We start from the raw sequence: 27,570 nt of genomic DNA on the forward strand, positions 1-27,570 counted from the left end.
TCACCGTGGGTCTGTCCCCTCCCCAAACCCTACGTGAGATATCCAGGTTTTGCTTCATTGGCCAAGCTGTGATGGCAAAGAAATCCAGGTGAATTTTAGTTTGTGAGGAGGAGTAACACTATTATTAGCCCAAGTAGATATGAGGGGAAAAGAATAAACAGAAAAGCTCTTAGGGATGCAAAGTTGTCTTAAGGATCTGGGTAGCATACTTCAAGTGAAGAGCAGAGTTGCTCCAAGTTTACCTTAATTACGTGAATTAATAAGGTAGTTTCAACAAAAGTCTGGTTGGTTCATGCAGAAAAGACAGGGATGTTGTTAGGATGAGGCCAGCACAGGCCAGTAGGTGGGAAATGCCATAAAGCACAATGAAACCACTGTGAATTTTAGAGGGGCCGAAGAACTAACACGTTCCTGCTGGCTTGCAGGGGGATCGCGGGAAGGATGGTTTGAAAGGTGAAAGAGGACCTCCAGGCCCAAAGGTAGGTGCTCGAATGCGTGGAGGCATCTTTGTGTTGGGCTGGCTGGAGGGGAAGAGAACCCATCTCAGATCTCTTCTTACCCCAAAAACATTGGGTTTTTCAAAGCACGCATCATGAGCTGGGCTCGTAAGCTTGTGGTCATCGTGATGTAAGCCCTACAACCCAATTTCGTAAATATATGACATGTAGGAAGGAAGGTGCTGTTCAGGAGCTGGACGGGATACATTTCTAAAATGCTTGGGGTATTTGCTTTCTTTCCTCCCCTCCTGCAACTTGAAGATCACATCAGAAAGGAATGGAAAGAGAAAATGCTTCTGCTACAACACGCATCTAGAGATCTTTAGAGGTGGGACCAACTGCTCCACTAACAAAGAGGAAAATGGTGAAGAAAGCATCATCAGTGGGTGCAGGTAGATGTCCTGAGGTACCCAGTTTATCCAGCACATCCCCACGATGTGGCTCCTTTGCCCCAGCACACCTTGGCATGGAGATACAGCACCACTGGGGCCTTCCTGACGCCCTTCATTCCACCGGAATCTGTCAGTGCAGAAACCAGATTTCAGTGAAATGAAGCCCGTCAGAGAGGCAGATCAGCCCCTGGTCCCATCAGATGCTCCTTGCCCTACCACTGGACTTTCCAAGCTATTGCAACTCCTCCAGCATTTCATCCGTGGCACTGGCTCATGATCTCTCACCTTGAGACCCACGTCATGTTGGTCAAGGAGAGACAGAAATCCCATCCCTGGGACTTAAACCCATCAGAAATATTTGACCCAGACTGTGTGTGGTGGTGTGGAGGGCCACCAGGACCACAGCCACCCCTAGAAGGGACCATGGTCCCTGAGAGCACCTTGACCACCCCCTGCCTTGCTGCCACACGACTTCCAGCCATGGCACTGGCAGCACTGGTGGCATTGAGGGGCCACCTGCACTTTGGTTTTTATGTCTTGTGCATGGCTGAAGAGTGGAGAAGGAGTAGATTCGGTCTGTGGCAAGGAGGATTGCCTTCAGAGCAACGGGTCACCCTCTCATTGCATTTGTACATGCCAAGTGGAAATGTGGGAGCTTGTTAAATATTTTTATTTTTTCAAAAAAAAAACACCTCTTTGGTGATGCTCAAGTCAAACTCTGGTCCAGCCTGACCCTAAAAACACAGCCATTACCTGCATCTGATGGAGGAGCAAAGGAGCCCATGCAGCAGGGTGGGATTCAAACCCCTCTGAGAGCCAACAGAGCTTTGTATGGGGTCACGGAGCTGGATGGTGGCAGACTTCTGCCCATTCTTGATGCTCGTTGCTATAACTTAATTAATTGTTGTTATTTGTTTGAAGGGAGAGCCCGGTCCACCAGGAAAAGGAGTGGAAATGAAGGTAATGACAATAAAAATTATGGAGTGTATTAATGTTGGCAACACCTCCCTCTCTACCCGGGTTTGGGGTGGCAGAGGGGACCCCAAGCATGCCCCCAGGCTTAGCCATCACCACCCGTGCAGCCAGCTTCCCAGGTTGGAAAGGGGAGGAAAAATATCATCATGTTCAGCCCTTTGGGAAATGCCATTTTCTCCTCTCCCTGCTGTGTTTCCCAGGGCACTGGTGTCAGGCTGGGGGCATTTCTTCTGCTCTTTGGGGCTGGGCTTTAGTCATGTCCTTATCCTTCTTTCTTCTGGCAGGATCTGGAGAGATTTTTTGAAGAAAATGGTATTAAGGTAGGTAACACCTTGACCTTCCTTTTGACAAAGTGATTGCAATTAAGCTTTTCCATCTATCCACTCTGGTCTTCTGGAGCTGATGTGTATGAGGCATCCACAATTTCTCTGGGCAATGCCAAATCCCCATTCAGAGCTTGGTGCTGCCGCCTGGGTTGGTTTGTGGAGTGTCCTGCAGCAGCGCTGGGTCTGCACAGACAGGAAGAGGAGACCCCCAGGTTCCTCTGGGTGCTTTGGCCATGTTGGTTTTTACATCTCGTTTAGTGCAAAAGCCAGTTTGGGTTGCCCCTTCGCTGATAGCACAAATAATTGCGACTTATCACAGCAATACAGCCATGCTAGGTCGGTGGCCTCCCTTTCCAGTCTCAAGGTAGCCACCAAGCTCAGGGATTGTGATGAACCTCGGCTATAAGTATCTACTAATTAGGCCTTTATTGTTGAGCTCATTGCCCTCAGCTCCTTTTTGTGAGCTCCGGAGATGTGACCAAGGGAGGTGAGGAACTGACTTATTTAATCGGGTGTAGGGGATCTTATTTACAGTGGGGAGAGCCCCTGCATAAGCACCATCAATCAGATCCTAGATGCCCAAACCTTAAGCACCTATATTTAAATCAACTGTTGGCTGTCAGAGCCAGATCATAGAATCACAAAATCATTAAGGTTGGAAAAGCCCTCCAAGATCATCTGGTCCAACCATCCCCCTACCACCAATGTCACCCACTAAACCATGTCCCTAAGCACCACGTCCAACCTTTCCTTGAGTACCAATGCCTAACTAATGCCCTCTGAGCTGACTGGAAACGCATCAGCAATCTTTTTGGGGTGGCTTTTCTTGGACTGTTGTGTCTTGGGGATGGGAGGGTGACAGCAGGCCATTGCCTGAATGGTCCGTGCTGTTGGCAGCTGGCATTGCTGAAGGATCTCTCCAACGTGCTGCTACGGGATGGGCTGGATGGGCTGATTCAGCAGTTGGGCAGCTCCAGAACAAGCAAAGCCTCCAGGAGAAAGCAGACACTTGCACAGACTGCTAAGCATGGTGTGAGTATTCATCATCCTCAGGGGGGACCTAGAAGGAAATGAATCAGTGAAGGCTTCAGGGTCACCTCTGTCATCAAGCAGGTTACGGTGACTTGCAGCCAGTTTAATCTGGAAGGGGCTGGGGGCTCTCGCCAGGATTTTGGAACTATGGGTTAAGCTGTTGAGATTGCAAAGCACCTGGTTTTCAGGGAAATGAAAGAATCAGCTCCTGATATTTGGTGGTGGTAGCTAGAAGCCATCATCTGAAGCTGTCAGCTTCCTCGTGCCCTGAGGGGCTGGGCATTGCTGGACTGATGGGGATCAAAGCAGAAGAAAGAATAAGAAAAGACCAAAAGGGTGGCCTCAAAAGTGAGAGGGATCCCAGAGACACAGAATTAATTGGGAAAGAAGGCCTGGAAATGACAAGCAGGGCCTGGCTGCCTGCTCACTCCACCCTGGCACAGGAAGGCCAGCAGGTGGGACAGAGCATGCCAGGGTGGTGGGCAGAAATAAGCCATCAGGACCCATCTTTTTGCATGTGTGGTTCCTGGGAGCTCAAGTTTGACCTGGCCACAGCAAACCACTTTTTTTGAGGTTGCAGGATTCGCTGAAGTTTGATACTTCTCGTGATGCCCTGGCCAGCAGCGAGGTGACAGAAGAAGCACAGAGCCTGGCAGCGGAGCCTCCGTTTGGGGTGCTGGTGCCTGAAGGACCCCCTAAGGTGACAAAAACAGCAGAGCTGATGAAATGGAGTCACATAGATCTGTACGTTTGTCCACCCAGTCTGCTGCAGCAGTAATAGAGCTCGCACATCTGATGTGTGCCAGATGCCTGGGAGCTCCCAGCCCATGCTCCAGCGATGATCCTCCTGCTGATTCCTCATCCTCCCTTGTAGAGGCTGTAATTTAGGTGTGTCTCCTACCCCAGCAGGGATGGATCCGATCCTGCTCTCAGACTGGGCTGAGATTGCCCAAGGAACAGTTCCTGCCATGACTCCACAGCCCTCATTTGCTTGAGTAACCAGGCTAATTGCTAGAGATAATCTAGTCACCTACATCCTCTGCAATTTCAAGTAACAGATTGTGGTTGTGGGAATTACAAATTTTAGTGATAAGACTTTATCTCTATCCTGGACCCGAGTTCCTGTGTGTTACAGCACACCTCCAGGAATAAATTCAGAAGGCTGTATCCAGGCCACCTCTCATAGCTGTTGATTGAGTCCTGGCTCTTAATTTGCCCACACTAGACAGTCCTGATAAGAGAGAGCCCAGGAAACAGTAACAGCAGCCGAGGTGAGGCTTTTTAATCCTCTTTTACAACAGTCAAGAAGTGACTCACTCTCCACAAACCCTTGTTGATCACTGGTAGGAAATGTTGTCTGTATCTGGAGCACAAGAGATGTGGGAGCATTTGGAGCCAGCTCTGATGATTTTATCTTCTTCTGTGGTTGGTTCAGCGATGACCTAGTTGCTCAGGCTTAGGCTGGGACAGGCTCATCCCCCTCTGTCCAGGCTCTTCCTGTGATCTTGGGTGAGATATCTTACTTTTCCAGATTGTTGCAACCTGGATGACCGTCTTTTAGGGTCTTGAGGGGAATGAAGTGCTCACCAGTAAATGTGTTTGCACCAGAGAGCTCAAGAGACTGAAAATAGACATGTGCCAGCAAGCCTGGAGCCAGCAACATTGGGATTTGGGGTATGGAGACACCAAAGCTGGCTCTGTTGGGTTTATTAGGGACAGCATCTGGAAATTGGTCACACCATGTGCTAGATGGCCTTTGTAAGATAGGGTGTGCTACGTAGTCTGTGCTGAAAGAAGCCACAGGACTTTGTGGTGTACTCGGTGATATGCCAGAGATGTGCTCCAAGAGACACAGACTTTCAGATACCAGCATGGACCTACAAAAATAACTGAGTTTTGCTCATCTTTGTGGGTCAGGGCGCTCCACAAATGTTGTCACTGTCTCTGCCACCATGAATGGGGGTTTGGAGTATGCTTATATGGCCTGGGCCACTTAGCCAGGGCAGGGTGGGAAGGGGCTGCTCACCTCCTGGTGAGAGCCTTGGTTTGGGATCCAGGTGAGAAGAGGCAAAATATTTGCCCTGAGCTCACTTATATTGTTGTGGGAGCACCATTCCTCCTCTCTGATCCCCTAAATCTGTCTGAAAGGGTTGGGGACCCTCTCTTCTCACCTGAACCACCCTGTTTAGGATGGACTTCAATGAAAAAGCAGGAAGCAAAGGGGGCTCCCTTTTTGGGCATGCCCCAGCCCAAAGTCATTAGCACTTCCCAAGTAAGGTGCAAGAGACATCATGGTAACTTGGCTCTCCAGCCTTGTCCTGCTGTCTGTGAGCACGTTATTGAACAATTGGTGTGTTGCTGATAAAAGCAGTGTGTTGTGGATGAGGTCTTGGCTTGGAAAAAGAAGTAACTGCTTTTGTTCTCCCCAGGGTCCATCTGCTGGTGAGTACCAGCCCCTGGGGAACACTCCTGAGTCCTTGGAGGAGAGAAGGAAGGAGAGAGACCCGAAAGGGACAAACACTTCTCTCAGCAGTGTATGTAAATGCCTGTTCAGTGACTTTTAATTACATTCCTATTTGTGCTGATTTAATAGGCGCAATGGGATTACATTTTGAAGAGCTTGAGTGGACAAACCCTTGTGATTCTGTGCATTCAGCCTCTATTTTGCTGCAGTGAAAAGCTAATTTAGGGAGAGGATAAGGAGTTCTGCATGAATCGGTTTCAGAGTTTCGAAAAGTCTTTGCTTTCCAACTTCCACTCTGGTAATCAGTAAGATTTGTGTTGTCAATCATCCAGCATCCCCTGCAGAGTTTGCCTGTGCCCCCCACACACCCCAAAGATGATCTGCAAGGAAACCAATCCACGGAGCTTCTCGAATCCTTGGAGGAGAGGGCAGAAGGACAACCACAAGAGGACACCAGCCATGTATGTATTCCTCAGCAGCTCTGGGTGCTAGACCAGTGTGGAGACAAGCAATAGACTGGAAGGGACTGGAATGCTCATCTCTCACACAATGCTTTGAGATCCCCAGGGGAGACAACTGCTTGGACATAGGACCTTGGCAGGAGGCTGATGGCTTCATGGCTGATGACCTTGTCCTCTGTATATGGGCAGGGAAATGGGACCACCCCCCACCCAGAGCCCTTGGCAAATTTTTTTTGGTGGTTAATTACCCACTTTGATGAAAAAAAGGCCAATTTCAACAAGAGTGAACCGTAATTTACCAAGCCTTCGTGGGGCAGCTGAGCCAAGGTGCCTATCCCAGAGGAAACATGGTGTAGGGCGACCCACTTTAACTCTTCCTCCAAGGTCTGCAAGACATTCACCTCTTAGAAACCTCAGGAGATGAGTTATTGCTCCTCAGCTGAGGGGCGGTAGCACAGAAAGAGGTTCCTTCCATAGCCAGGAGGTGCAGCAGCCTTCCAAGTGCACATTCACGTGCCCTCTAAGTCACACCACAGCATTTGCAGCAAAGCCAGAGGGCACATCCAGGCTGGCAGCAGCAGTGTCACAGCTCAGAGGATGGGCACTAACTTGGGGTGCTGCTGCAGTGTGGTTGTCTGAGCCCTAACATCCCAACTCCCTCTTTATTTCTGCCCTCCTGGGCATGTATTTTCTTCAGTGAGCCCTAACATGCTCAATGACTTGGACCAAAGCCAGCACCCTTCATTCTTCACAGCATTTTAACCCTAAAAGCAAGGTCGAGCTTGGCTGGGGGACCCTTCCCCAGCACCATGAATGGAGTGGCACCAGCCCCGGTGATGGAGAGGGGGCAAATGCACTCACCCAGTGCTGCTTCTGCACTTTTCCACCCGATGTTTTCCTGTGTGATGGAATGAAGGCTATTTCTGAAACTGCTTGGAGGCAGGATGCCCACAACCTGAGTGGAAAAATCCCTTGGCTATTTGCTTTCAGCCACAAGCACAGCTTCTGCTAGGAGCAGCATCAGCAAGGATATTTCTAGGAACAGCGATGGGGGAGGTAGCCCAAAGCGGGGAGACCCTGTCAGGAGGAAATCTCGCTCTGATTTGAGGCTGCTGGAAACTTGCCTCTGCTCCATCCCTTCAGCTGTCTCCTGCCTTGCAAATTGTCACGGCGCTGACTCACGAAGCTGGAGCAATCACCGTGGCAGCAGCCACGAGAGGGCTCCCGGCACAAGCACACGCACACGAGCGCTCACACACGCGTGTCTGTGTGCAAGCTGCAGCCCTGCAGACTGTGCAATGAGCATCCCTCAGCTGCTATCACAGGGCAGGGATTTAGGAGCTCGCAGAGCCTGTTTCCAGCCCACATCCCACTTTTTGTATTGCTTCTCTTCCTGGATGCGCCGTTTCCCTTTGCTCTCCATGGTTTAAGCTGGAGAGAGATTTGGAAAAGCAGAGGACGGACACCAAACCCCTCACTTCTCACTCGATTGGGTGTAGGACCACAGCTGAGGTAGGAGCTTTGTGATGCCCCGCTCTTAAAAGCAGGTAGAGCTCAGTCCCTAGGGACCTACGCCCTGGAACTGGGGCATCCCAAATCTGTACTTCCATTCAAAGCTGTGGACTTCAGCTCTGCTCCTCGTGGTTTCACACATGCCCCCTTCATGGAGCGGTTTAATAAATCAGATCCATCACAGGCACAGCATTTTCCTCCTTGATGAAAAGGGAGTGACCCCTCTTTGTCTGGTTTCAGGGAACTCAATGCATCCATGTGCCCAAACGCCGTGGCTTTTAGGAAATAAGAGGAGTTTGAGGCAGACAAAGAAAAGTTTTACTGTCCTCAGCAATCAGGGGCATAATCATTTTTTTAATCCCTGCATCCCAAGGATGAAAAGCAGTCTTTGCATCCCATTTGAGATTCCACTTCCATTTTTTTAAAGCCAATGGGAGGTGAAGAGCAGAGCCACAAAACTGCAGGCTCATTTATCACCAGAGACATAAGATCAGGTGTTTTTTTTAGCCAAAAGTTCACACTTTGGGTTTATAGGGATGATCTCCTGCCCCATTTTTCCCCTCCATCCTCTGGAGGAGGAATAAGCATGGGTGGAAGGCAGGGAGCCAGGAGCAGCCCCTCTCCCCCCAGCACGGATCCCTGTGCGCATCGCAGGGTGATGCAAAGAGAGCGAAATGGAGCCGCTTGTTTCCCCGTCAGCAGCAGCTGTAATCACGAATTTTACCTGTTAAAAGGTTCATGGGGCCCTGGAGAAAAGCATTCTGTAATAGCCCAAGAGCTTCATCTCAGAGGTGCAATTTCTGGCTGGCAGGAGTTAATGGGGGAAGCAAATTAACTGGCATAAAGAGGCAGGATGAGCCCCGGTACATGTGCCCATGCCAGAAGCAGTGCCCAGTCGCTCTTTCCATGGATGAGCCACTTCTTTGGCACTATGGGACTGGTCTGGTTAATTCCTGCCCCCTCCATCTCCCAGCCTCCCTGCAGTTCAACTTACTCATTTTCGGGATTAATTCAGATAAATGGTGCTGACTGTCTCCATGTGGATAAACCCAAAGTCACTTAATTTTTTGTACCTGATATCTTCATTCTTTGCTGTCTCTGTCTTTCCTGTTCCTGTTTCTTTGCAGGATATTTTCTTCCTCCCCCTTTTATTTTAATTTCTCTCTTTCCTGTCCTAATTGTGTCTGTTCTTTTCCTCCTCCTTTTCTCCTTCGTCTCTTTCTATTTTTTATTTTTTTTATTTTTTTACACTGCCACCTGCCATCAGCAAATCACTGCTTCAGAAAGCAGCAGCCTCTCCACTTTTCCGTGAGGTGCCTTATTGCTGGCATCTCAGAGCTGGAAACTGCTAAAATTGCGGAGGAATAGCAGAAAGGAGGAGAGTTATTACCCCCAGCAATTTCCCACCACCCCTGGAAATGGCAGCTTTATGAGATCGCCTGCACACGGGTCGCCATCCGAACCTCGGCGAGGTCTTGGCAACCCACGGGCTTGCCTCGCCTTTTCCTTCTGACGCTCTTCGCACGTCTGCAGAATGAAGGTGGACCCGTGCGAAACAGCAGCGGCATTTTACACGTGCTCTGCATGCAGATCAGCCACGACCCAGTGCAGGATGGACAAAAGCCACCCAAGATGGGCACTCGTGAGCAATCTGTGCCAGCGCATCATCGACGGGTCTTTAATTCCTCCTCCTCGCTCCTCGCTACGTTGCAGTAAAGAATTTCAATTTTAATTGGTCCAAAATATATTTTCCTTACGTATTTTGGTGAGTCAGAAACTTCCTGGGCTTATTAGCCAGTTAGAGAAACTATCATCCAGCTACTTGAATCCAACAAAACAAGGCTAGCAGCCCTGCAAACTTCCCAACATAATGTCCAGGGCTGGACTCACCAGCACTTCTTACAAGTCCTTTGTCCAGGATTTACTTTTCCTTAACTTTAGCCATCTAAAAGTTTCAAAATACACTTCTAGATTAAATCGTGAGATCAATCCCTGAGTCTGAAAATAATAATAACGTGGAAATAGTGCTAAGTATCTGCACCCCATCCTGATTTTCTTCTCTCCTTCCCATGCTCCTGGCAGGGCTCAGGGCTGAGGTTTGGGTGCAAGGAGGTTCCCAGCCTTCTTTTGTTGTTCTTTTTTCATTGCTTTCTGCCTTCATATAAAAATATTTACCAAAGCTGATCTGCAGTGCCTCCATCATGTAGCTCGGGGAATAATTGCTGTACACTGAGATATCCAGCAGCTAGGAATATTATAATTTTTACAACAGCAAGCAGATAATTTGTTGTTGCTAACATGGAAAATTACAATCAGTTTATGATTTGGGCCAGTAACTATTTGTACAAGCTTTACTGTGTGTGTCTCAAATATGTACCGGCCAAAACCATGAGCATTGCAAACATCAGCAAGAGACAGATGACCGAGGAGAGTGATCAGGCATCAGCGGTTGTATTATTGCAGTCAGATATATCGGGTACAATAAATGCACAGCAGCTGTGTTACCCAGGCATGGGTGCTGCAGGGAAGCATTTAGAGCTCAGAGTTGCAAGATTTTAGGTATTCCTCTGAAATAACGATAAGTTAATTGCATGGTCCTGAATGAATAATGGCATGGGGTGCTCAGCAGGGTGATGTTTCCTTTCCTGCAGGAAAAGATGAATTCGGATGATGGTTCTGCATTCCCAAGGCACATGAGGGCCAGGAGATCAGCCCAGCAGGACAGACACCTGGTAAAGACCCTATTTCATCGTGGTGGCTTTGGGCTGGCCATTGCATACAAGCAGAGCCACCGGCGTGATCCCCAAGGGAGCAGTGACCCTTCCTTGTTGACTCTGTCACAGGTGCATCCCCCCGGTGCTCCAGGAGCTCCGAAATCCCCATCTGGATCTGCGGTGAGTGAGTGAGACAACCTGATATAAAGTTGTCCTCAAACACATGGACACGAGGGAAACCCTACTTGCCCCTTCTCACCGTGCAAAATCATGATGAATCATGATCAATCTGGGTGGGGGGGTGAAAGTTTGGTGATAAATATTAATAAATAAAGCAAGAAACAGCTGCAGGTGTGGCTGTCTTGCTTGGCAGAGCAGAGTGTTCTCGTATTTGGCAAGGGAAACGTGATGCTCACAACACGGAAGTGGTGAAAATCAAACTTAATCAATGAGGGAACGTAATTACCTGGATCATGGAGAAAGAAGCATGAGGCAGGAGTATTTTGTGTCCTGAGAGAATAGGAGATACTGATATGTGTGTGTAAATGTGAAAATACTTGAGTGCATTTATAAATATGTATAAGACATATGTCTCTGACATACCTGCACAATTACATCTCCAAATTTAACATAATAAGCCAGAAATGGAAAGTGCAAAGAGTTGATTTTACAAGATTTAAGTGAGCAAGACCTGTCTCCAGGAGTTAAGGGTGAAAAATTCTGAGTCCTCGAGCCTCCTTTCCCATGGCTCAAGGGGTGAAACATTTCTCCACCTCCTCTCACACTTTTCTCTTTTCTTCCTCAATTCAAGACATACCCAGGCCCTCAGCACCCGAGGAGAATTAAGGTACAGCGTGAAGCCCCAGGGCTCCTCTCACCCCATCTGTGCATGGTGAGAATGTGGCAAAATCCCAACTCCGTGTTGTACCTGCAATCATTTTCTTACAGAAGGAGGAAACGGGCCAGCCAGATCCACCCTTGTGTTGCCAAAAGGTCAGTGCTTTTGGTTCAGCTTTTAATGCAGATACCCAGTGGTGTTGGGGTGAGTTGGGATCCCAGAGCATCTCCCAGGGCAGTCTCATTTAGAGGCTAAGAAATCACAGATGAAAATTGGCCAGGCTGGTGGGTTCAAGAGGTGGTAACCAATAGTTTTGGCCACTGGTGATGAGTAAGGGACCCGTGCTAGAACCTTCCACAGCTGTTTCAGGCATGTTTTTGGTGTTTTGTGCCTCCTCAGTATTTTTCTCCTCTGTGAACTTCTCTGGTCTCCTTCAAACATGGTATCCTGGGACAGGGAAACCCTCAGCTACCGCTCATCTCTGGCCCCAATTCCACAATTTATCATCTCTCTGTGCATTTCCACAGTGCAGGATAGGAGGGATGGGTTCAGGGACAGTCCTGATCTGGTTAGGATCTGGTTGGGGTAGCCTTGGTCCACCAGCAAGCGGTGGAAAGGAGGTGGCCCTCCACTGCGGTTTGCCGAAAGGCGATGCAGAAACGAGGGCAACATTCACATAGACCAAAGAGGGAAGGAGAAATTCCTCATGCTTGCAATTGAAGAGTCTGTCTGTTGTTTTCCAGGGAGAAATGGGAGCTCCAGGAGCCCGTGGAGACAAAGGAGAAAAGGTAGCAATAGTGCTTTTGTGGTCTGAGTCTCTGAGATTTGGAGAAGGAAGCTGGGGACACACTGGTGGAGAGGACGTTCAGGGTCCATGGGAGGCTGTGCTGATGTAAATCGGGATTGCTGCAGTCCCACCCTTATCCCTTGATCTGTCTGAGTGCTTCTGCTCCCTCCCAGCAATGCTAACACACGTCTGCCATGCCTCAAGGGGAAGGCAGAAAATTCAGGGAGGTTCCTGACGTTTGTTCTGCTGGACTGAACCAGGTGACAGACAAGCGAAAGCCAGCCCTGGCACAAGGACAGGGATGGAAGAAGGGCTGGAAGATATTTGTTTTTTGTCTTACAGGGGCAGCCTGGAGAGATGGGGGAGCCTGGAGAAAAGGTGAGCTGCGGAGTCGGGATCAGCAGCTGGAGCAGGACAGTGATACCAGCTAGGTAGCCCAAATCCAGCACTGGGGATTGCCACGGGGAAGCCAAAACCGTGTCCCCTGTTCAGACCCCATCACCTGCTGGGTCAACTCAGTACCCCAACTCCTCCAGTACCCCATCTCCTTCGCTTTGGCCCCGTGTTGGGGCATTTGGCTGTTCCCTGGCCACATGGACATTCCCCACCTCCTCTGGGGACATCAGAGGCATCTCTGTTTTGGGCACAACTGGAAACCTTCACTCTTGCTTGGGTGGCACTGAGGTTGTACTTCATTCCTCCTCTCCCACAGCCTTGGTAACTCTCTTTTCATTTCTCAGGGCACCAAAGGAGACAGAGGGGAAAATGGTCAAAAGGTAAAGAACAGCATTGATACCACGGTCAGGGGTGCCTCTACTGATACCAGGAGACCTTGTGTCCTCCATGACTGCTCCCCCTCGTGATATCTTACCTCCCATCTCAGGGAGAGGTGTCCAGGTGACCTCCTGAGATGTGGGCTCAGCCCTGGGAGACACGGCTGCTGTCTGTTGGCTTGGCAGGGAGTCCTGGTGGCTGCTCTAGGCAGGGCACACATCTTAGACTAATGCCAGAAGGTACGAGTCTCACCCAGAATCTTCTGACACCATCTGCAATATTATTCCTGCAATTCATCTCCCTCTTTTCTAAAGCTCAGAATCACTGAAGGTTGAGGCTTGGAGGCACCTCTGGGTCCTTCTGGTCCCATCCCTGCTCCAGCAAGGCTACCCCAAGCTGGTGTCCAGGTGTTTTTTGATGCTCTCCAAGGAGGAGACTCCACAACCTCTGGGTACCTGTGCCAGGGTTCCAGCACCCGCCCAGCCCCGAAATGCTTCTGGTGGGCAGAGGGAACCTCCTGGGCTCCAGTTCTTGCCCTGTTTGAGCTCTTTAAAAGTTCTCAGCAACTTTATCTCTCCAGATAAGGCTTCCCATCATCTAGAGGAGATGTGATGGTCAGTTGGGGCCCTTTAGACTGGCTGTCCAGGGAGCAGCATGAAGCAAGTTCTTGATGGACCCAGAGTGGAAGGAGTGGTCTTGCTTTTTTCTCGACCTTCTTCTCTTCACAGGGAGAACCAGGAATTGGATTCAGAGGTCCTGTTGGTCAGGCTGGTCCCCCAGGATTTAAGGTAAACCTGTCTTCTCCTCTAGATATGATGTCATTTGTTTTTCTGTGTGTTTTACTCTCTGGAGTCCTGTGCTGACCTTTCCATTGCTGGGTGAGAAGCACAGGGGTGGCTGGGATGGCAAAGATAAGGCACTGAGGCCAATCCTAACTTGGAAAGGCAAGAAAAACTGTATGTGGGTTTGGGACAGAGGGAGAGCTTTGTGTCCTCGAAGGGACCAGTTCAGAACAGGTGAGCTCCAGAGGATAAATATGGCTATGAAAAAATCCAGGGAATTGTGGTCTCAGCAGAGGCATGTTTCTGCAGTCCCTTGGGACACTGAAGGCATTTGGGGTTTGAGTTTACTGCACAGCTCTGTGGGTGTAAAGGTAAGTGTTCCCCATTCTAGCAAGCCCTTCTCCAGCCCTAGGACTTCTCTGATGGGTCTGAGCTGGAAGAGATGCCCCTTTTTCTACATACCAGTCATGGGAATTCAATGAAACACCCCAGGCTTTCTCCAGGACCTTTGGAATTCCATCAGTCCCACCTAAGATCTAAATTCCTTGTGATTCCCTCAACAGGGTGAGCCAGGGGCCCCAGGACCTCCAGGAGCTCAGGGCATCCAGGGCATTCGAGGCAACACTGGCACTCCTGGGACACAGGGGGACAGAGGGGCTCCAGGCCTGCCCGGGACACCAGGACAGAAGGCAGGTGGTGTGTGGTGAAGGGACTGGGCATGTGGTGTTGGACACAAGGTGAGAACAAGCGTGGTCTTCCTTAGATTGCATCAGGTGTCCACTTCAGGTCTCCTGAGCCTACACAGAGTCTGTGAAGGGAAACAGAGATAAAGGCTGGTTGTGAAAGGAGTGGTAACAGCATTGATGAGATAAACTGATGTGGTTGGGGAAAAAAAATAATAAATAAATGAATGAATTAATAAATAAACAGGTAGGGTTTGGGCCAGGAGGATGTTCTTCAAGTTCAAAACAAAAGCAATGGAGCTCCAAGATAGGTGGGGACCCATTATTCTCTACTGAAACTTAATGATGCGACCTGATGAGGTGATCAGGAAGAAAAGGAGTGGTTTGGGGTTTGATGTTAGCAAGAGGGTTCGGGGTCATTGGAACATGGGGACAGAAGGAGCAATGATTGTCACTGCAAGGACAAGGAGGCTTAGTGGGAGGTGGGATGGGGGACAGAAACGTGTTTAAACTCAGGGTCTCTCCTCAACAGCAAAGAGGCTCCCATTGGGAGCATCCCAATGACTATTCCTCCTGCTTGCTGTGGTGCACAAAACTTTAGGGACACTGGTTTCGGCTTTCAGGCTGGCTTAAGGGGAAGCAGGGCCTTTCCCTTAGGGTGTTCTCCTTAAAGGATTTTATTTTCAAGGGTGAGCGTGGGAAGAGAGGCCGGAATGGATTTGCTGGACCTGTAGGACCATCGGGATCCCCAGGAAAGGAGGTGACTTTTATACCTCAACCCTTTGTCTTCTGAGCAATGCAGGGTTGGCTGGGGAGGTGGTTGAGGCCCTGGTACCTGGCATGGGTGTGTTTTCACCCTTTTAGTGGGCCAGGAGAACATCAAGGACATGAAAAAACAAAGTCTTCCCTCCTACTTTGTTTTCCTCATCCTACAGGGGATTCCTGGGACACCCGGACCCAAAGGCAACAAGGTGAGTGCCAATCTGCCAGGCAGGTCACAAGTAGCTGAGATCCTGGGGTAACAATGGGACATCCACTGCCATCCCCTGGCTCCTTATCCCTGAGCCCTTCCAGGTGCTTTTCCCTCTTTTGCCCTCACGCCCTTCTTCCCCATGTTTGCCAGAGCATCCTCCAGAGAGAGCAGCAGAAAGTCAATGGAAGTGTCTCCTGACTCTTTCTGTGGCTTTTAAATCAGTGTCAAGCCTACCAAAAATCATCCCATGCGGTGTCCTTGCTCCAAGCAAGACCTTTTTTGGTTTTGTTCTGCAGGGAGAAGTTGGGGTTGGAGCTGCTGGACCAAGAGGTCCTCGTGGGCTATCTGGCCCTAAGGTAGGTCAATAATATCATCTCAGTGAGGAGCCAGCTCATTTTGCATGCTTTGGGGATGCTACCTGCAAGCTCGTTCCTTCAGAAATCCACATCCAGCTTTTTTACCCTCATTTCCCTCTTCCAGTCCCCCTGGCAGAGGGAAAGCAGCCCCTGTCATCCTCGGGACAGCAATGCTCGCTTTTCCTCACTTCGCTGAGAAGTTTTTGGTCCCCTTCTGGCAAAGACCCCAGGGAGACCCTCTGGAGTTGTAATCAGAGGCCATGTTTCAATTTGCTGCGTCTGTGGCTGTTCTGCGAATAAACTGATTTTATGCTGCAATCCATTTAGACAAACTCCCCATCTGCTAGCAGAACGGTTCAATGAGGCCCCTGAGACAAAACACTTAATGAGAATGTCAACAGCTGTGAAAGGTCTGGGGTAAGCCTCGCTCAAGCTTTATTATCTGTAGGAAATGATGAAATAATGTTTCTGCTCTTCTGACTCCAGCATATATCTGGAGTGAATCACAGAATCTGAAATTACATTGGCTACATGGAAGAGGGAAAAATTTGGCCTCACAGGATGGTGCCTAAATCTAGGCATCTTAAAGACAGGTAAATCTTGGGGGATCTACCTAGGGAGGTCACAAAAACACTTCACAGACCCAACAGCACACCTATTCCTGGTAGTAAGGTTGAAAAAGAAATCAGTGGCATGCTTGAGGAGAGGCTCAGAAGAAGCACTTGAAAACTACAGCTAGGTGTGAAGATAAGGCTCACGTTGGTCTCCAAAGGGAAGAGTTACTGCTGAGCAGCTGGCTGGTGGTATCTTCCTTCTGAAAGTCAGTGGTGTGGGTTCCAGGTGAATTCCTTTGCTGGGGTGAGGCCTATTGAAATCATAGGAGCATTGAACCATAGGAGCATTGAGGCACCTAATCCACAAGGCCATACAAGTGGACAAGGCAGGAGGACTCTCTAGAGGATCTAGGCTTCTGAACATTCAATTCCTGTTGTCCCCTGAGGGGTGGTTTGCAGAATTGGGACTGTATATGTTGCATTTGTCTGCTGGTGGCCATCACTACCCCTCTTCTTCCTCACAGGGTGGTAAGGGCGCTGTGGGAGTCCGTGGCCCCGTTGGCATGATGGTGAGTGTTAACATAACATGCAAGACTGATTACCATGGATTACAGTGGCCCAGGGCCCACAGATAATGAAGAAAAAAATGTAAATGGTTTGATGGTCTTAGTGGGAAATAGAGACTTGGGGAACCTGAACTCCTGGGTTGTGTTGGGATGCATGAGCGTAAATCCCGCAGGCAGCTGTGAGACACAAGCTGCCGTGCCAAGCGTAATCACTTTAGGCTCCTGTCCATTTGGCTGACTCATCTACAAGCTTCTGAAGCCCTCCTAAAATATCTCCACCTCTCGTTTCTTCTTCGTCAGGTCTGCTCGCCTGCATGAGTTTCAGGGCCTTGTTCTGTTTTAAATTCCCTTTCCGCTGATAGGGGTGAGTCAGGAGAGATGCAGATCACAACTGCTGCTTCGACAAACAACTTTTTATTTATTAAGCTGTTGTCTCGAATGGAATGAAGCTCTTGTTATGAGCAGAATAGGCCTTTATGAAGCTCCTCAGAAGGCCAAGGGTGACTGCAGCACCACATTGCACCCTTGGTCTCATCCCTGAAGGGCTTGTTCTTGGCCAGGCTGTCCCTTAACCATGAGGGCTTGCAGGAGGATGTAGCCCAGTGGTCAGGGCAGCAGCACAGGGCACAAGGGGCTGGCAAAAATCAGGTTTTGTGCCTTTGGGAAATATCTGTGTTCCATCTCCTCCCAGTCCATCCTGTCCCTGCCCACCCCTGTGATGAGCTGTCTGTACTGCAGGGCGAAGTGGCCACCTCTAGATGTATTTGTACGAGGTCATGGATCACAAAAAGGGGTTATACCTGGGCTGACCCCCCAGGAGAAGCCCTCTGGCAGCAACCCTACACTCTCTGAGAGGCTGGGGCTTCATCTCATTAGCATTAAGCATACAGAAGTCTCAGTGTGAGGCTTGAAAAATTAGGCAAATTGGCCAACCTGGTTTAATTTATATACCTCCCAGGAGATCCTGAGTTGTAGCCCTGACCCTGTGCTGGGCAGAAATCTATGGCTAATTTTTTTCTTTCCACCAGTGTGACTCAATTTTGCTGTTTCTCACTTCTCAAATTGCTCTCAGGGGGAAGGAAAGGAGAGCTTGGGCTCCTGCACCCACCCCACCATCAGCTCCTCCACGCTGGAGCCTCTCCTTGGAGGCAGCCCTTCAAGTGGAGGCTGATCTTTTACTCTTTCCTAACACCTTCCCCGTCTGGTATTTCTCTTTACATCTTGTTTTATGTTCTTGCAGGGTTTAAAAGGCCTCCCGGGCATGAAAGGCGAAAGAGTAAGCAACAGTCACCTTACTTATGCAGTTCCTGAGGAGGAAGGCACCGTTGTGGGGAGTCTTTATCATGGAAAACTTGGGAGGGGGGAGAGACAATTTGCTCAGTGTGCACAAGCGTGAAGTGACATCTGCAGCCCCCAATAAGGACTGGGCTGAGATGGGGCCTAGGTGCTTGCTTTCTTTCTGCAGGCCCATTTTTTTGGTTGGTTGGTTGTTTTTTGGGGGGCGGTGGAAGGAAATTGGAGAGTTTGGACACCAAGGGACTCCTGGTGTACTCCGTTTGATCCCCAAATGTGCAGGGCTAGGCTGGGGAGCAGCTTTCCTGCCCTGAAAAGCTGAAAAGTGCAGTACTGAGAAGAGCAAATCATTCAGTACAACATGCAAGTTTTGAGGGGGAAATGTGGGAAATCCTACATTATGTAGGATGTCTTCCTACCCTAGATATAGCGTGGGCACATTTCTGGAGGTGTTATGTCCTGCTGGGAGGTGAAAATCCAGGGACAGCTCCACACCATGGATGTGCTGAGCATGGAGTCAGCCAAACCACTCCAGTCCTGGATCTTTTTCTTTTTTTTTTTTTTTTTTTTTTTTTTTGTTTATCATTGCAATAAATTCTGGTGGTGCGCAATCTCTTGCGGTAAGCTAATCATTTGGCCGAGTGCCCAGAGGAACTGGCTCCCAGCTATGATAGATGTCAGTGTCTTGACGTGCAAATTGGTGGACTGAGCAGCACAAGAAGAGTGAGTAAAAAGGGAATCACTCATTGTCTTTTTTTTTTTTTTTCTTTTCTTTCCTGTTTTCAGGGTGATCGGGGACTTCTGGGACCCAAGGGAGAAAGAGTAAGGACATTCCAGTTTGTGGCTGTCTGGGGCAGATGGGGTAAAAGGCTGCTAGGATTTTATGGTTACCTGCAAGCAGATGGACGTTTATTTTAGTGAGTCAGTGAACAGACAAGGTAGAGACGTAAATGATAAGAAATACTGATGTGTGCTTTCAAATATCTGGAGGTCTTAGTGATGTTACAGGATTTGTAGGGTTACATATGGGGGAGCGTAGCCCAGCTTGCATGGGGTGCTGAGCAAGGATCCCAGCTGATGGTGTTCAAAGACTTCACATCAAAGGGGACTTTAAATCCTACCTTCAGTCCTCAGTGGGAACTGAGTAGTAAGCACCACGTGCCTGGATGAGGATCCCTTTGCCAAGGAAATTTGCAGAAATTGAGCCCACCAGTGTCTCAGAGCTATACAATGTGGGGAACCGCTCCCTGGTGAGACCTTTTAAATTTTAAATTTAAAAAATAAAATAAAATCAGAGCTTAAACGGGACCTGTGGACATTTCTGGTACAACCCCCGCACAAAGCAGGGCCAGCTGCAAAAGCAGATCGCACTGTTCATGTCCTCGTGTGCTCTTCCCTGTGCCTCTGCTCTGATGTTTGGCTTTTTCACCCCAGGGAAAGAAGTTTTTTCTTCTGTCTGATGGGTGGAACAACTGGTCCCTTCACTGTGCACCTCCAAGAAAACTTGAGGTTTATCCTCTCTGCATTTTACACCCATGCAATGGAAGACAATGCTTAGATGTCCCCCTCTTTTGTGGGGTTCTCCAGTGGGTTCAATCCATTTTGTTAGCGTCTTCCTTGCCCTGTACACAATGCTCCAGGTGGGGCTTGCACCATAGTTTTAATAGGATCCTACAAAAGTCATAACCAAAAACAGCAGAAAAAAAAAAAGTCACTTCAGCAACTCTTTTCTGGGGCACAAAAATGCTTCCTGTGCTCTAAGGGAGGAAGAAAATTTCCACTGATTTTGGTGAACCAGCTCGCCCCAAAGCGTGCTGCAATCTTAAGCCTGAGTTGGCTCATAGCAGGTAATGCGAAAATAACACCCAGAGTGGTTCTGGAAAGTGCACAGAAAATGCTGAACTTCTGCCCAGTGTTTTGTTAACTTCCTTCCTGGATGAAATGGCTTGTTAGAAAATGAGTTTTAGAAAACCTACATGATGATTCTGCCTTTGAGTCATGCAGTATTAAATGATTATGGCCGATTTGTCTCTGAGGAGGCTACTTTCAAAAGGGACTCGCTCCAGAGACAAATCAATTCTTAATCTGCTTCGTGAGGAGGCCCCAAAACACCTCCCAAGATGAAGGAATGCGTAATCTGTTTTTCCAAAGAATACCTTAATAAAATATAAGGAGGAGTGTGAGATAAAGCTGGAAGGGAGAGAGAGTTGGTTTGGGTTTGTTCTACATGATTGCAGCTCAATTTTCTTTCTAACTCTCTCTTCATCAATACAGGACTATCTGTGCAGATCTCAGGGCCAGTACCATATATTGGATTAAACTACAGCATGCTTATGCTCCTTTTTGTCTGCAAAATTGATCAAGTCCATCCCCATCCGCATTATAGATGCTATGGAGAAAGAAAGCAGGAGGGTATATTAAGATAGAACTGGATCAGGGTCCCGCAGTGATGGTGATGGTTGTATAAAGATTGCAAAAGGCTGAAAAATATTATCAAATCTGGGGGAATATTAATTCATGCATGTTTGTTAAGACCCTAGCATCAATGCAGTCTCCCTGAACGGGGATATTTGCGATACTGAAGCGAGCTGGTGTAAATGGAAGCCTTTTAAAGAGGGCTATAATTGCCACAAAGGACTAGTAAGGAGAATTACCAGCCTGCAAGGGGTTAATTTATCTTTCAGGGGAATAAAAATGAATAAATGGGTTCTGTATGCTGCTAACAGCAATGGTGAAATATTAACAGGCTGCACTGAGCATCCAAACCAGATGTAAAAGTCTTCCAAAGGCGAAAATTGCTCCTTTCTGCCTCTGTCCTGCCCATGGTAAAAGGGAATCACCTTCCCTACTGGGTCTGCCCTGACTCCAGTGCCAAAACCCACACCTGCTGCACCTCCACGCATCCTCCTTGCTGCTGCACACTGGAGGCAGGTGCATGCCGGCAGGTCGCGGTGCCCCGGTTTGAAGAATCGATGTTGTTGAGGGTGTGGAGGTTATCCCATTACCCTGAAACCAGCCTTTAGCTGGGTTAGGATGAAACAGAGGTATTACCCTGTGACACGCAGCCTGCACAGCTACGGAAGGCTGTGAAAGACTTGGGTAAAGAAAATTTGTCCTAATCCCAAAGACCAAAATGAAAAAGCTTCTTAGGTAGCCTGCCATCTCCTCACGCTTGTCCATATGCCCAGGGGCTCGGGTTGTGCCCAGAGGGAATTTTTCCAGCCAGGTTTTCCCTGAAGCTATTCGGAAGGTGGCTTCAACCCTCCTCCCTCCAAACTATGGGTGGCATCTCCTCCTTGGAGACACAACTGCTGATGAATATACTTGGCTCAGACATGTCCGTGGGGTTACTGCAGCCCTGTAGACACCAGGGTGGAACCTGGGGTGGCTGACCCTCAAAAACTGCCTCAGAAGGATGTCCTAAGTCCCACTCACCTTCCTGAGCTCCATCTCTGTGCCCATAAAGGAGGGCACCCTGAGCATTTGGCCAGGTCCTGCTCCTGGGAGGAGATGCAAACCTTGCCATCCTAAGTGACACGCAGGGATGAAGGAGCCAAGCCACCTCATCGGGGGTGAATTTGTCCCATCACGGATGGTCTCAGGTCAGGAATTGAACCTCAGGGTCCCATCTTCCCGTGCACAGCTCCACCTCCAGCCTTGACATCCAGACAAATGGTTCCCAACATTTTCTGGAGCAAGAGGTCACTGGCAAAACTCTTGGCTGTGAATTCAGGAATCACTGGGCATCTACATCTCTTCCATGTCTCCTTTCCCTAGGGTGATCCCATGACTGGTTTTGGACCCCAGGGCTATAAAGGCAGTAAAGGAGATCCCGTAAGTTTGACTCTCATCGTCTTTTTAAGCTATCCCTTCCCCAGCGTTGGTGACATCCACATAGGAAACAGCTTGGGACAATCACTGCAAACCAGCACTTTGGTCCAGAGCCACTGGCTGAGGGCTGCATCCTTCTAGGAGAGAGGCACAACTAAATTGCTGTCTTGTCCTTCAGGGTGAACAGGGTCTGCCAGGTTTTGATGGAGACAAAGGCGAGAAGGGAGAGGATGGACCTATAGGAGAAAAGGTAAGAGCATCCCAATGTGATTGATCTGTACAAAAAAAAAAAAAAAAAAAAGGCACTGGCTGTGTGTGGAGGGGGCTATATGCAGATACTGTCTCTGCACCCTCCCTTCCCACATTCCTGATGGGAAACAAGGTGCAAGGACACATTTGCCCAGCTCTTCCCACAGATAGGGCAAGGATGCAGCTGGGCTGGTGCTTGGGGTTGTGATACTCATCCCGTTTGCCAGGTGTGGAGTCTTGTAGTTGTGGGACCATGTGAAGCTGGTGTTTGCAGTGGAAAACCACTTTGGGAGAAGTGTTTATTCAATTGCTGCAGCACTGAAGGTCCCCGTATCTCCTTCTCCCTCCAAGAGTTAGCCGTGCTCCTTCCTGCAAACCCTGCAGCTTCTGGGGCAGTTTTAAGGCTCAGCCAGCTCCTCTGTTCCTGTCCAGAGCTGCTCCTCATGCAGGGCTGTCCCCCAGGGGGTGGCACAGCCAGCCACCCACCCCTCTGTCTGTCTTTGCTCTTTGAGAGCCCCCCGTGGTGGTCTCAGGTCTCAGCCCATCACTCTGCTGGGAGGAATCGCGCAACTCTCCCACTCTCAAACTGAGTCATGGATTAAATCTCCATATGCTAATCATCCCTATTTTGATATCATGTTAATGGGTTTTGCTCCAGAAGCCTGACCCAGGACAGGGACTCAGCTGGATAAATATAAGTGTCTACAACAGCAGCATCCCTGTCTGAGCTCCTGTTACTTCCCATGGGGATCTGCATAACTCCACAGGGCGGATTCAGGATGGGAATCACCTGAGCCAGTGTGGGCATCTCCTTTGTGAAAGGGCAGATGATATCCTGGCACTGGTTAGGTCCCCAGTAACAGTAAAAGAAACCCATGGAGATGCTCCCGTGGGTGGTACCTGTTGAAATCCCCCTCACAATATCTGTCAGACTGCTCCCTAGTAAGAAAATAATACATAAACATTTCCTAAAGTCACAGCACCTTTGGTCTGAATACCTGAGATACTCTGGAGCCCCAGGGTAGTATCTCAAAGGTAGTATCAATTGTAGGGACTCAAAGGTGAAGCTGGCTCCAAGGGAGTCATGGGGCTTTTTGGAACAAGAGGACCAGTGGGACAGAAGGTGAGTACAGCGAGCACCTACAATAAGGTATCCTCTGCAAGAGGTGTAAATTCATGCATGAACTGATTTATAAAATCCTTTCACAGTTTCCTCACAATAAAATTCTGTGCTCCCTCTTCAAAATTACTGCGTGAAATGTTATGGGGTTACCAGAGTTGTGCTCTGCCAGGAGAGCCCTAAAGCTTCTTCCCATTTTATAAAGCACCATCTTTCCTGGCGTCTTTCCCGGGTTATGACAGTCAGTAATGATTTTGCTGAAATGTCAGTATTTACATGCCAGGTATGAATTCCTGCCTAAGCTCCAGAATCAAAATGGAGATGTAGGGCTCCCTTCAGCTGCCCACCCAGGATGTTTAAAGGATCTTACATCCCAGCTGCTGCTGCAGAGGGTCCCTGACCCCTAAAGGTTCCTCCTGTCTCCTCCTCCACAGCTGTAGGAATATCCTACAGCAATCCCCATTCCCAGATTGTGTGCATCTCTTTCTCACAGTCACTCATCACTGCTTTCCTTGCAGGGGGAGCCAGGAGCACGAGGTCTGCCAGGCTCTGCAGTGAGTTGGAGCATGTTTCTCTGCCTTTGGGATGCTTAAGCATGGAGTGGGGTTGGCAACACTCCTCCCCACCCCATGGCTCGCATATGGGTCACTGGGGAGGTGAGGGGATGGCCGCTCAGTGTTGCTCCACAAAGCTCAGCTTCAAAGAGGCTTTGCTGGAAAACCAGCCATGGGCAGGGGGGGCAACACCAAAGGTAAGTTTTAATAGGAAGTTGCATTTTTTTGCATCTGGAGACACGTGAAATGTGCATTTAATTATTATTTGTAATGCCTTTAGTACTTCAGGGAGCATTGCCAGACACAAACAGGCAATTTTTCATGTTCAGGTGGTGATGAATTGTGACCATAGGTTGTGTATCACATGAGAAATGTATAAATCCTTGAAAGACTTGGCTACAAGTGGCTATTCCCAGTGCTTAGTGGGCACTGCTGCTGGCCAGAGGGAAAACAGTTACGCAGGAGGACCTGGAATGGACCTGATTCCTGCAAACTGCAACTGGGGAAAAAAAAATAATAATAATAATGATAATGATAATGATAATGATAATAAAGTAATTTTGATTTCTCTGCAATGTTTTACTTGCTTTACAACTTTGCCATTTCATCTGAAGGAAACCCCAACTGAAAAAATAAGGGTCTCCAAAGTTGTTCAAAGTGAAAAAAAAAGTCACCACTGATTTGTTTTCATTGGGGAAAAGAAGGAATAGGACAGTAGGAAACACCAAAAGGCAACTAGGCATGGAAATATGAGCGTGTTCAGTTGTTTCATTGCAATAAGAAATATTAGTATTTTCTTAACCTATTCCACTATTATGTCTCCTTGTGCATGAGCAGGTGGTTCTCAGCAACAGCCTGTTGCTGTAAAGGCTCCATGGCTGCTCAGCGCTGCCTGATGGTTACTGGTCATGGATGTATGGGTATTTAAGAGTCCATAATCCAAACTGGTAATTGCTCACTGAGGAAAAGGCCCTCATTCAAATTAGAATTTCAGTTCCTGCTTTGGTAGTGCAAGTGGGAGAACAAGGATGGGTTTTGAGCAGCAAAGGAAGCTCAACTGGACTCCAGTAGGAACTGACCAGCAGCCATCCAGTGATGGCTGGGAGGTGTGCTGTTTTCTACTGGTACCCACAGGGGTTGTTGCATAATATAATTAACTACCAGAAATTGCTATCTTGACAATCAGTATTTGAGGAAAGCTACGTAATCCTTCTTTAGAAAATATCTGAGGATTTTGCTGGTACAGGGAACACTATGCTGTGCTTGGGGCTAGAATGAGATAACAAAGCTTGGTTTTCGTTTTTCATTAAATTTCTAAAATTGCAACTCTCACATCAAAGCTGGGGCCTTGACAGAGGAGCCTTGATATACAACAGCTTGGATGAAATTCATCTGACCTCCGGTTAGATGTCTGCCATGTTCGCTTTCCAAATCTGAGCAGGGTGGACTCAGAGTGTTTTATAGACTGCTGTAGGGTACTCTTGCAGTGTGATTCACATCATCTATTTCAGACACCTGTGATGGGACATGACATCCTGACGTGACTTGTTCTCCACAAAACCAGGCTGATGGTGTCTCACTTTATCTTCACAATGCTCACAGATACTTTGATTGTTTGCTCCTGAGTTACTCTGGAGTGGGAGGTTAGGCTGCCTCATCGATCGTTCCTCAAGTCCTCTTTTCTCCTTCTCTTGAAGACAGATACTACTTGGTCCAGTCTGCCTGTACCCCCTCATTCCTATGCAAAACCTCCAAGGTAATGCCTAGCAGTTCTCTTTTTCCTTCAGCCCCCCCTAATTCCATCTGTCCTTTCTACAAATTTCCACCAACTCATTGCAAAAAACTTGCTTTCTGTCCTGCTGAATTCCCTCCCAGTTGATATCTGGGAAGACAAAAGTTCCAGCGCCGCCACAAATCACTCTGAATAATTTAACCAGCTTGTACAAAGTCTCATCCATTTACTCTTTTGATTTGATCTGCAGGAGTTCCCAACCAAGTGACAGTGTTCATGTCTTCTCCCTGTAATCATTGCCTAGAGAATTTCAGTGGACCTAGATGAGTTTATAACTGGATCTCAAGGCAAATGAGTGTATTCTTCATATTCAAGACACCTCCTTCTTTTTCCTCTTTTCTAAAAGCACTGTGCTCTTTTACATTGATATTCCTGCCATACTTCATTCTTTAATATTAATACTTCAGCCTGTATTACATATATTAAGTTGTAGTCTTGATTATGTATTAAGACTTCCAGCTCCTCTTCTTTATGTCCCAGATGTAATTCATGCATTAAAATACCAGCAGATTAACCCATTATTCTCCTTAAATCTCTGTTTTGAATATCCCTTGCCATTACTCCCTATTTTGGGTTTCCAGGATCTGCGGTTATGAGTGTTCCTGGGTCTTCTCCATCGTGGTGAGCAGTTTTCTTCATTCGGTGTACAAATAGGGTCCCTGAGTTCTTCATGTCCTCTTGTGAGCTGGGCTCTATAGTTGGCCAGCAGCCTGTGGATGCTTGCCCTATAACTGAGGAAGCCAGGCCCCATGTGGTAACACCACCCACACAGCCATGTGCGTGTTCCCAGAGTCCCTCTAAAACTTGACTGGAGGGTGGGAGACCCACCAGATCCTTGGGTCTTCTGCTTTTGCTCCCACACCCATTTCTGATGTGCTTTATTCCTCAGTGCTCTGCAGGGCCTGAAAATGAAGCGACAACCAAGGCCCCTTGGCCCAGGCTGTGGTAGGTGTGGTAATACAGCACAAACTTGACTTTACCAGATTAATTAAAAGCCCTAGAGCTCTTGATACAGTCATTGAAGAGCTATTCAGGGTACCAATGTGAGGGTCCCACCTCACTACACCAGCTGCATGAGGACTTAGGTGAACCCTATGGCAGCACAGCTCTAAGGCCTGCTGAGCAGTGGGGCCACCTCAAGCAAGAGGTGAGGAAAGGTTGGGTGTAGACCTCTGTCCTGTGCTGGACAAGAGGTGCCCTGGCCACTTGTAGCATAAAGAGCCATCTTCTGAGTTGTTTTTGGCCCAGGAGGGTGCCCCGAGCACTTCTGATGAGTCCAAGGTGGCCAAGGAGAAGCCAGCCAGACCTTCCAGCCACAGGTGGAAATCTCTGCCCAGAAACCTTGGAGGCTTTGTGGGATGCATTACCTCAGAATTAATGCTTGTTACAGCCATGAGGACAAGCTGCTGCTTCCACACCAAGACAGGACAGGTATTTTGGGGGGCAGAAGGCTCTGGAGTGAAGCAAATAATTGCGGGCAGGATCGTCTAGGCACAGGACGCAGCAGGGAAGGGATAAAAACACAGCTGAAACTCTCAGGTTGAGACTCCCAGCTACTTCAGATGTATCATCCCATCAAATATTGAGCGCCGAAGCTCAGGAGGTGGGAAACCTTTTAGCAGAGGTAGCAGCCTACGCCATGGTTTGGAAATGCATTAGCCCTTTGATGTCTCTTCCCTGCTGCTTCCAACAGATTGCTCCTTTCGGGGTGCGATGTGTTTCTGCAGATGGATTTCATGCTTGCCCAGGGTGACCCAGCTAATTCCCCAGCTCCTCATCTGAGTGGAGACAATGAGCCTGGTGACGATACAGGCTCTTCCCTGGCTCCAGCCCAAATCTTCGCAGGAATTTGTGCCTGGAAGCAGAGATCCTCGGCTGCTCAAAGGCATCTTTGCGTCACGGCCAGCGCTCGGGACTTATGACTAAGCCTCTGCGTTGCTGTGCCTTCATGGTACCTGGTGTCTTTGCGGTTAAATGAAGCCTGTTCCAGCAACACTTTAATAACAGAACCAAACAGCAGAAGCCATTTCCAGTATTCCACCATT

General features: G+C 48.5%; 1 protein-coding gene across 1 annotated transcript in view; it reads left to right on the forward strand.

Moving 5' to 3' along the window:
- LOC137849946 (collagen alpha-1(VII) chain-like) overlaps positions 1–27,570 on the forward strand; it is a 101,988-nt gene that overhangs the window by 56,628 nt on the left and 17,790 nt on the right. Inside the window, exons 54-78 of the mRNA XM_068670132.1 lie at positions 426–479; positions 1,811–1,849; positions 2,149–2,184; positions 3,088–3,222; positions 3,803–3,922; positions 5,652–5,756; positions 6,019–6,147; positions 10,311–10,553; positions 11,185–11,220; positions 11,322–11,366; positions 11,955–11,999; positions 12,341–12,376; positions 12,739–12,774; positions 13,501–13,560; positions 14,118–14,243; positions 14,926–14,997; positions 15,173–15,208; positions 15,507–15,566; positions 16,645–16,689; positions 17,927–17,962; positions 18,766–18,801; positions 21,757–21,813; positions 21,989–22,060; positions 23,111–23,182; positions 23,698–23,733. Of these exons, the coding sequence (XP_068526233.1) occupies positions 426–479; positions 1,811–1,849; positions 2,149–2,184; positions 3,088–3,222; positions 3,803–3,922; positions 5,652–5,756; positions 6,019–6,147; positions 10,311–10,553; positions 11,185–11,220; positions 11,322–11,366; positions 11,955–11,999; positions 12,341–12,376; positions 12,739–12,774; positions 13,501–13,560; positions 14,118–14,243; positions 14,926–14,997; positions 15,173–15,208; positions 15,507–15,566; positions 16,645–16,689; positions 17,927–17,962; positions 18,766–18,801; positions 21,757–21,813; positions 21,989–22,060; positions 23,111–23,182; positions 23,698–23,733 (1,767 nt within the window). The remainder of the gene's footprint in view (positions 1–425; positions 480–1,810; positions 1,850–2,148; positions 2,185–3,087; positions 3,223–3,802; positions 3,923–5,651; positions 5,757–6,018; positions 6,148–10,310; positions 10,554–11,184; positions 11,221–11,321; positions 11,367–11,954; positions 12,000–12,340; positions 12,377–12,738; positions 12,775–13,500; positions 13,561–14,117; positions 14,244–14,925; positions 14,998–15,172; positions 15,209–15,506; positions 15,567–16,644; positions 16,690–17,926; positions 17,963–18,765; positions 18,802–21,756; positions 21,814–21,988; positions 22,061–23,110; positions 23,183–23,697; positions 23,734–27,570) is intronic.

The sequence above is a fragment of the Anas acuta genome, chromosome 1, assembly GCF_963932015.1.
Source record: "Anas acuta chromosome 1, bAnaAcu1.1, whole genome shotgun sequence".
Classification (NCBI taxonomy): domain Eukaryota; kingdom Metazoa; phylum Chordata; class Aves; order Anseriformes; family Anatidae; genus Anas; species Anas acuta.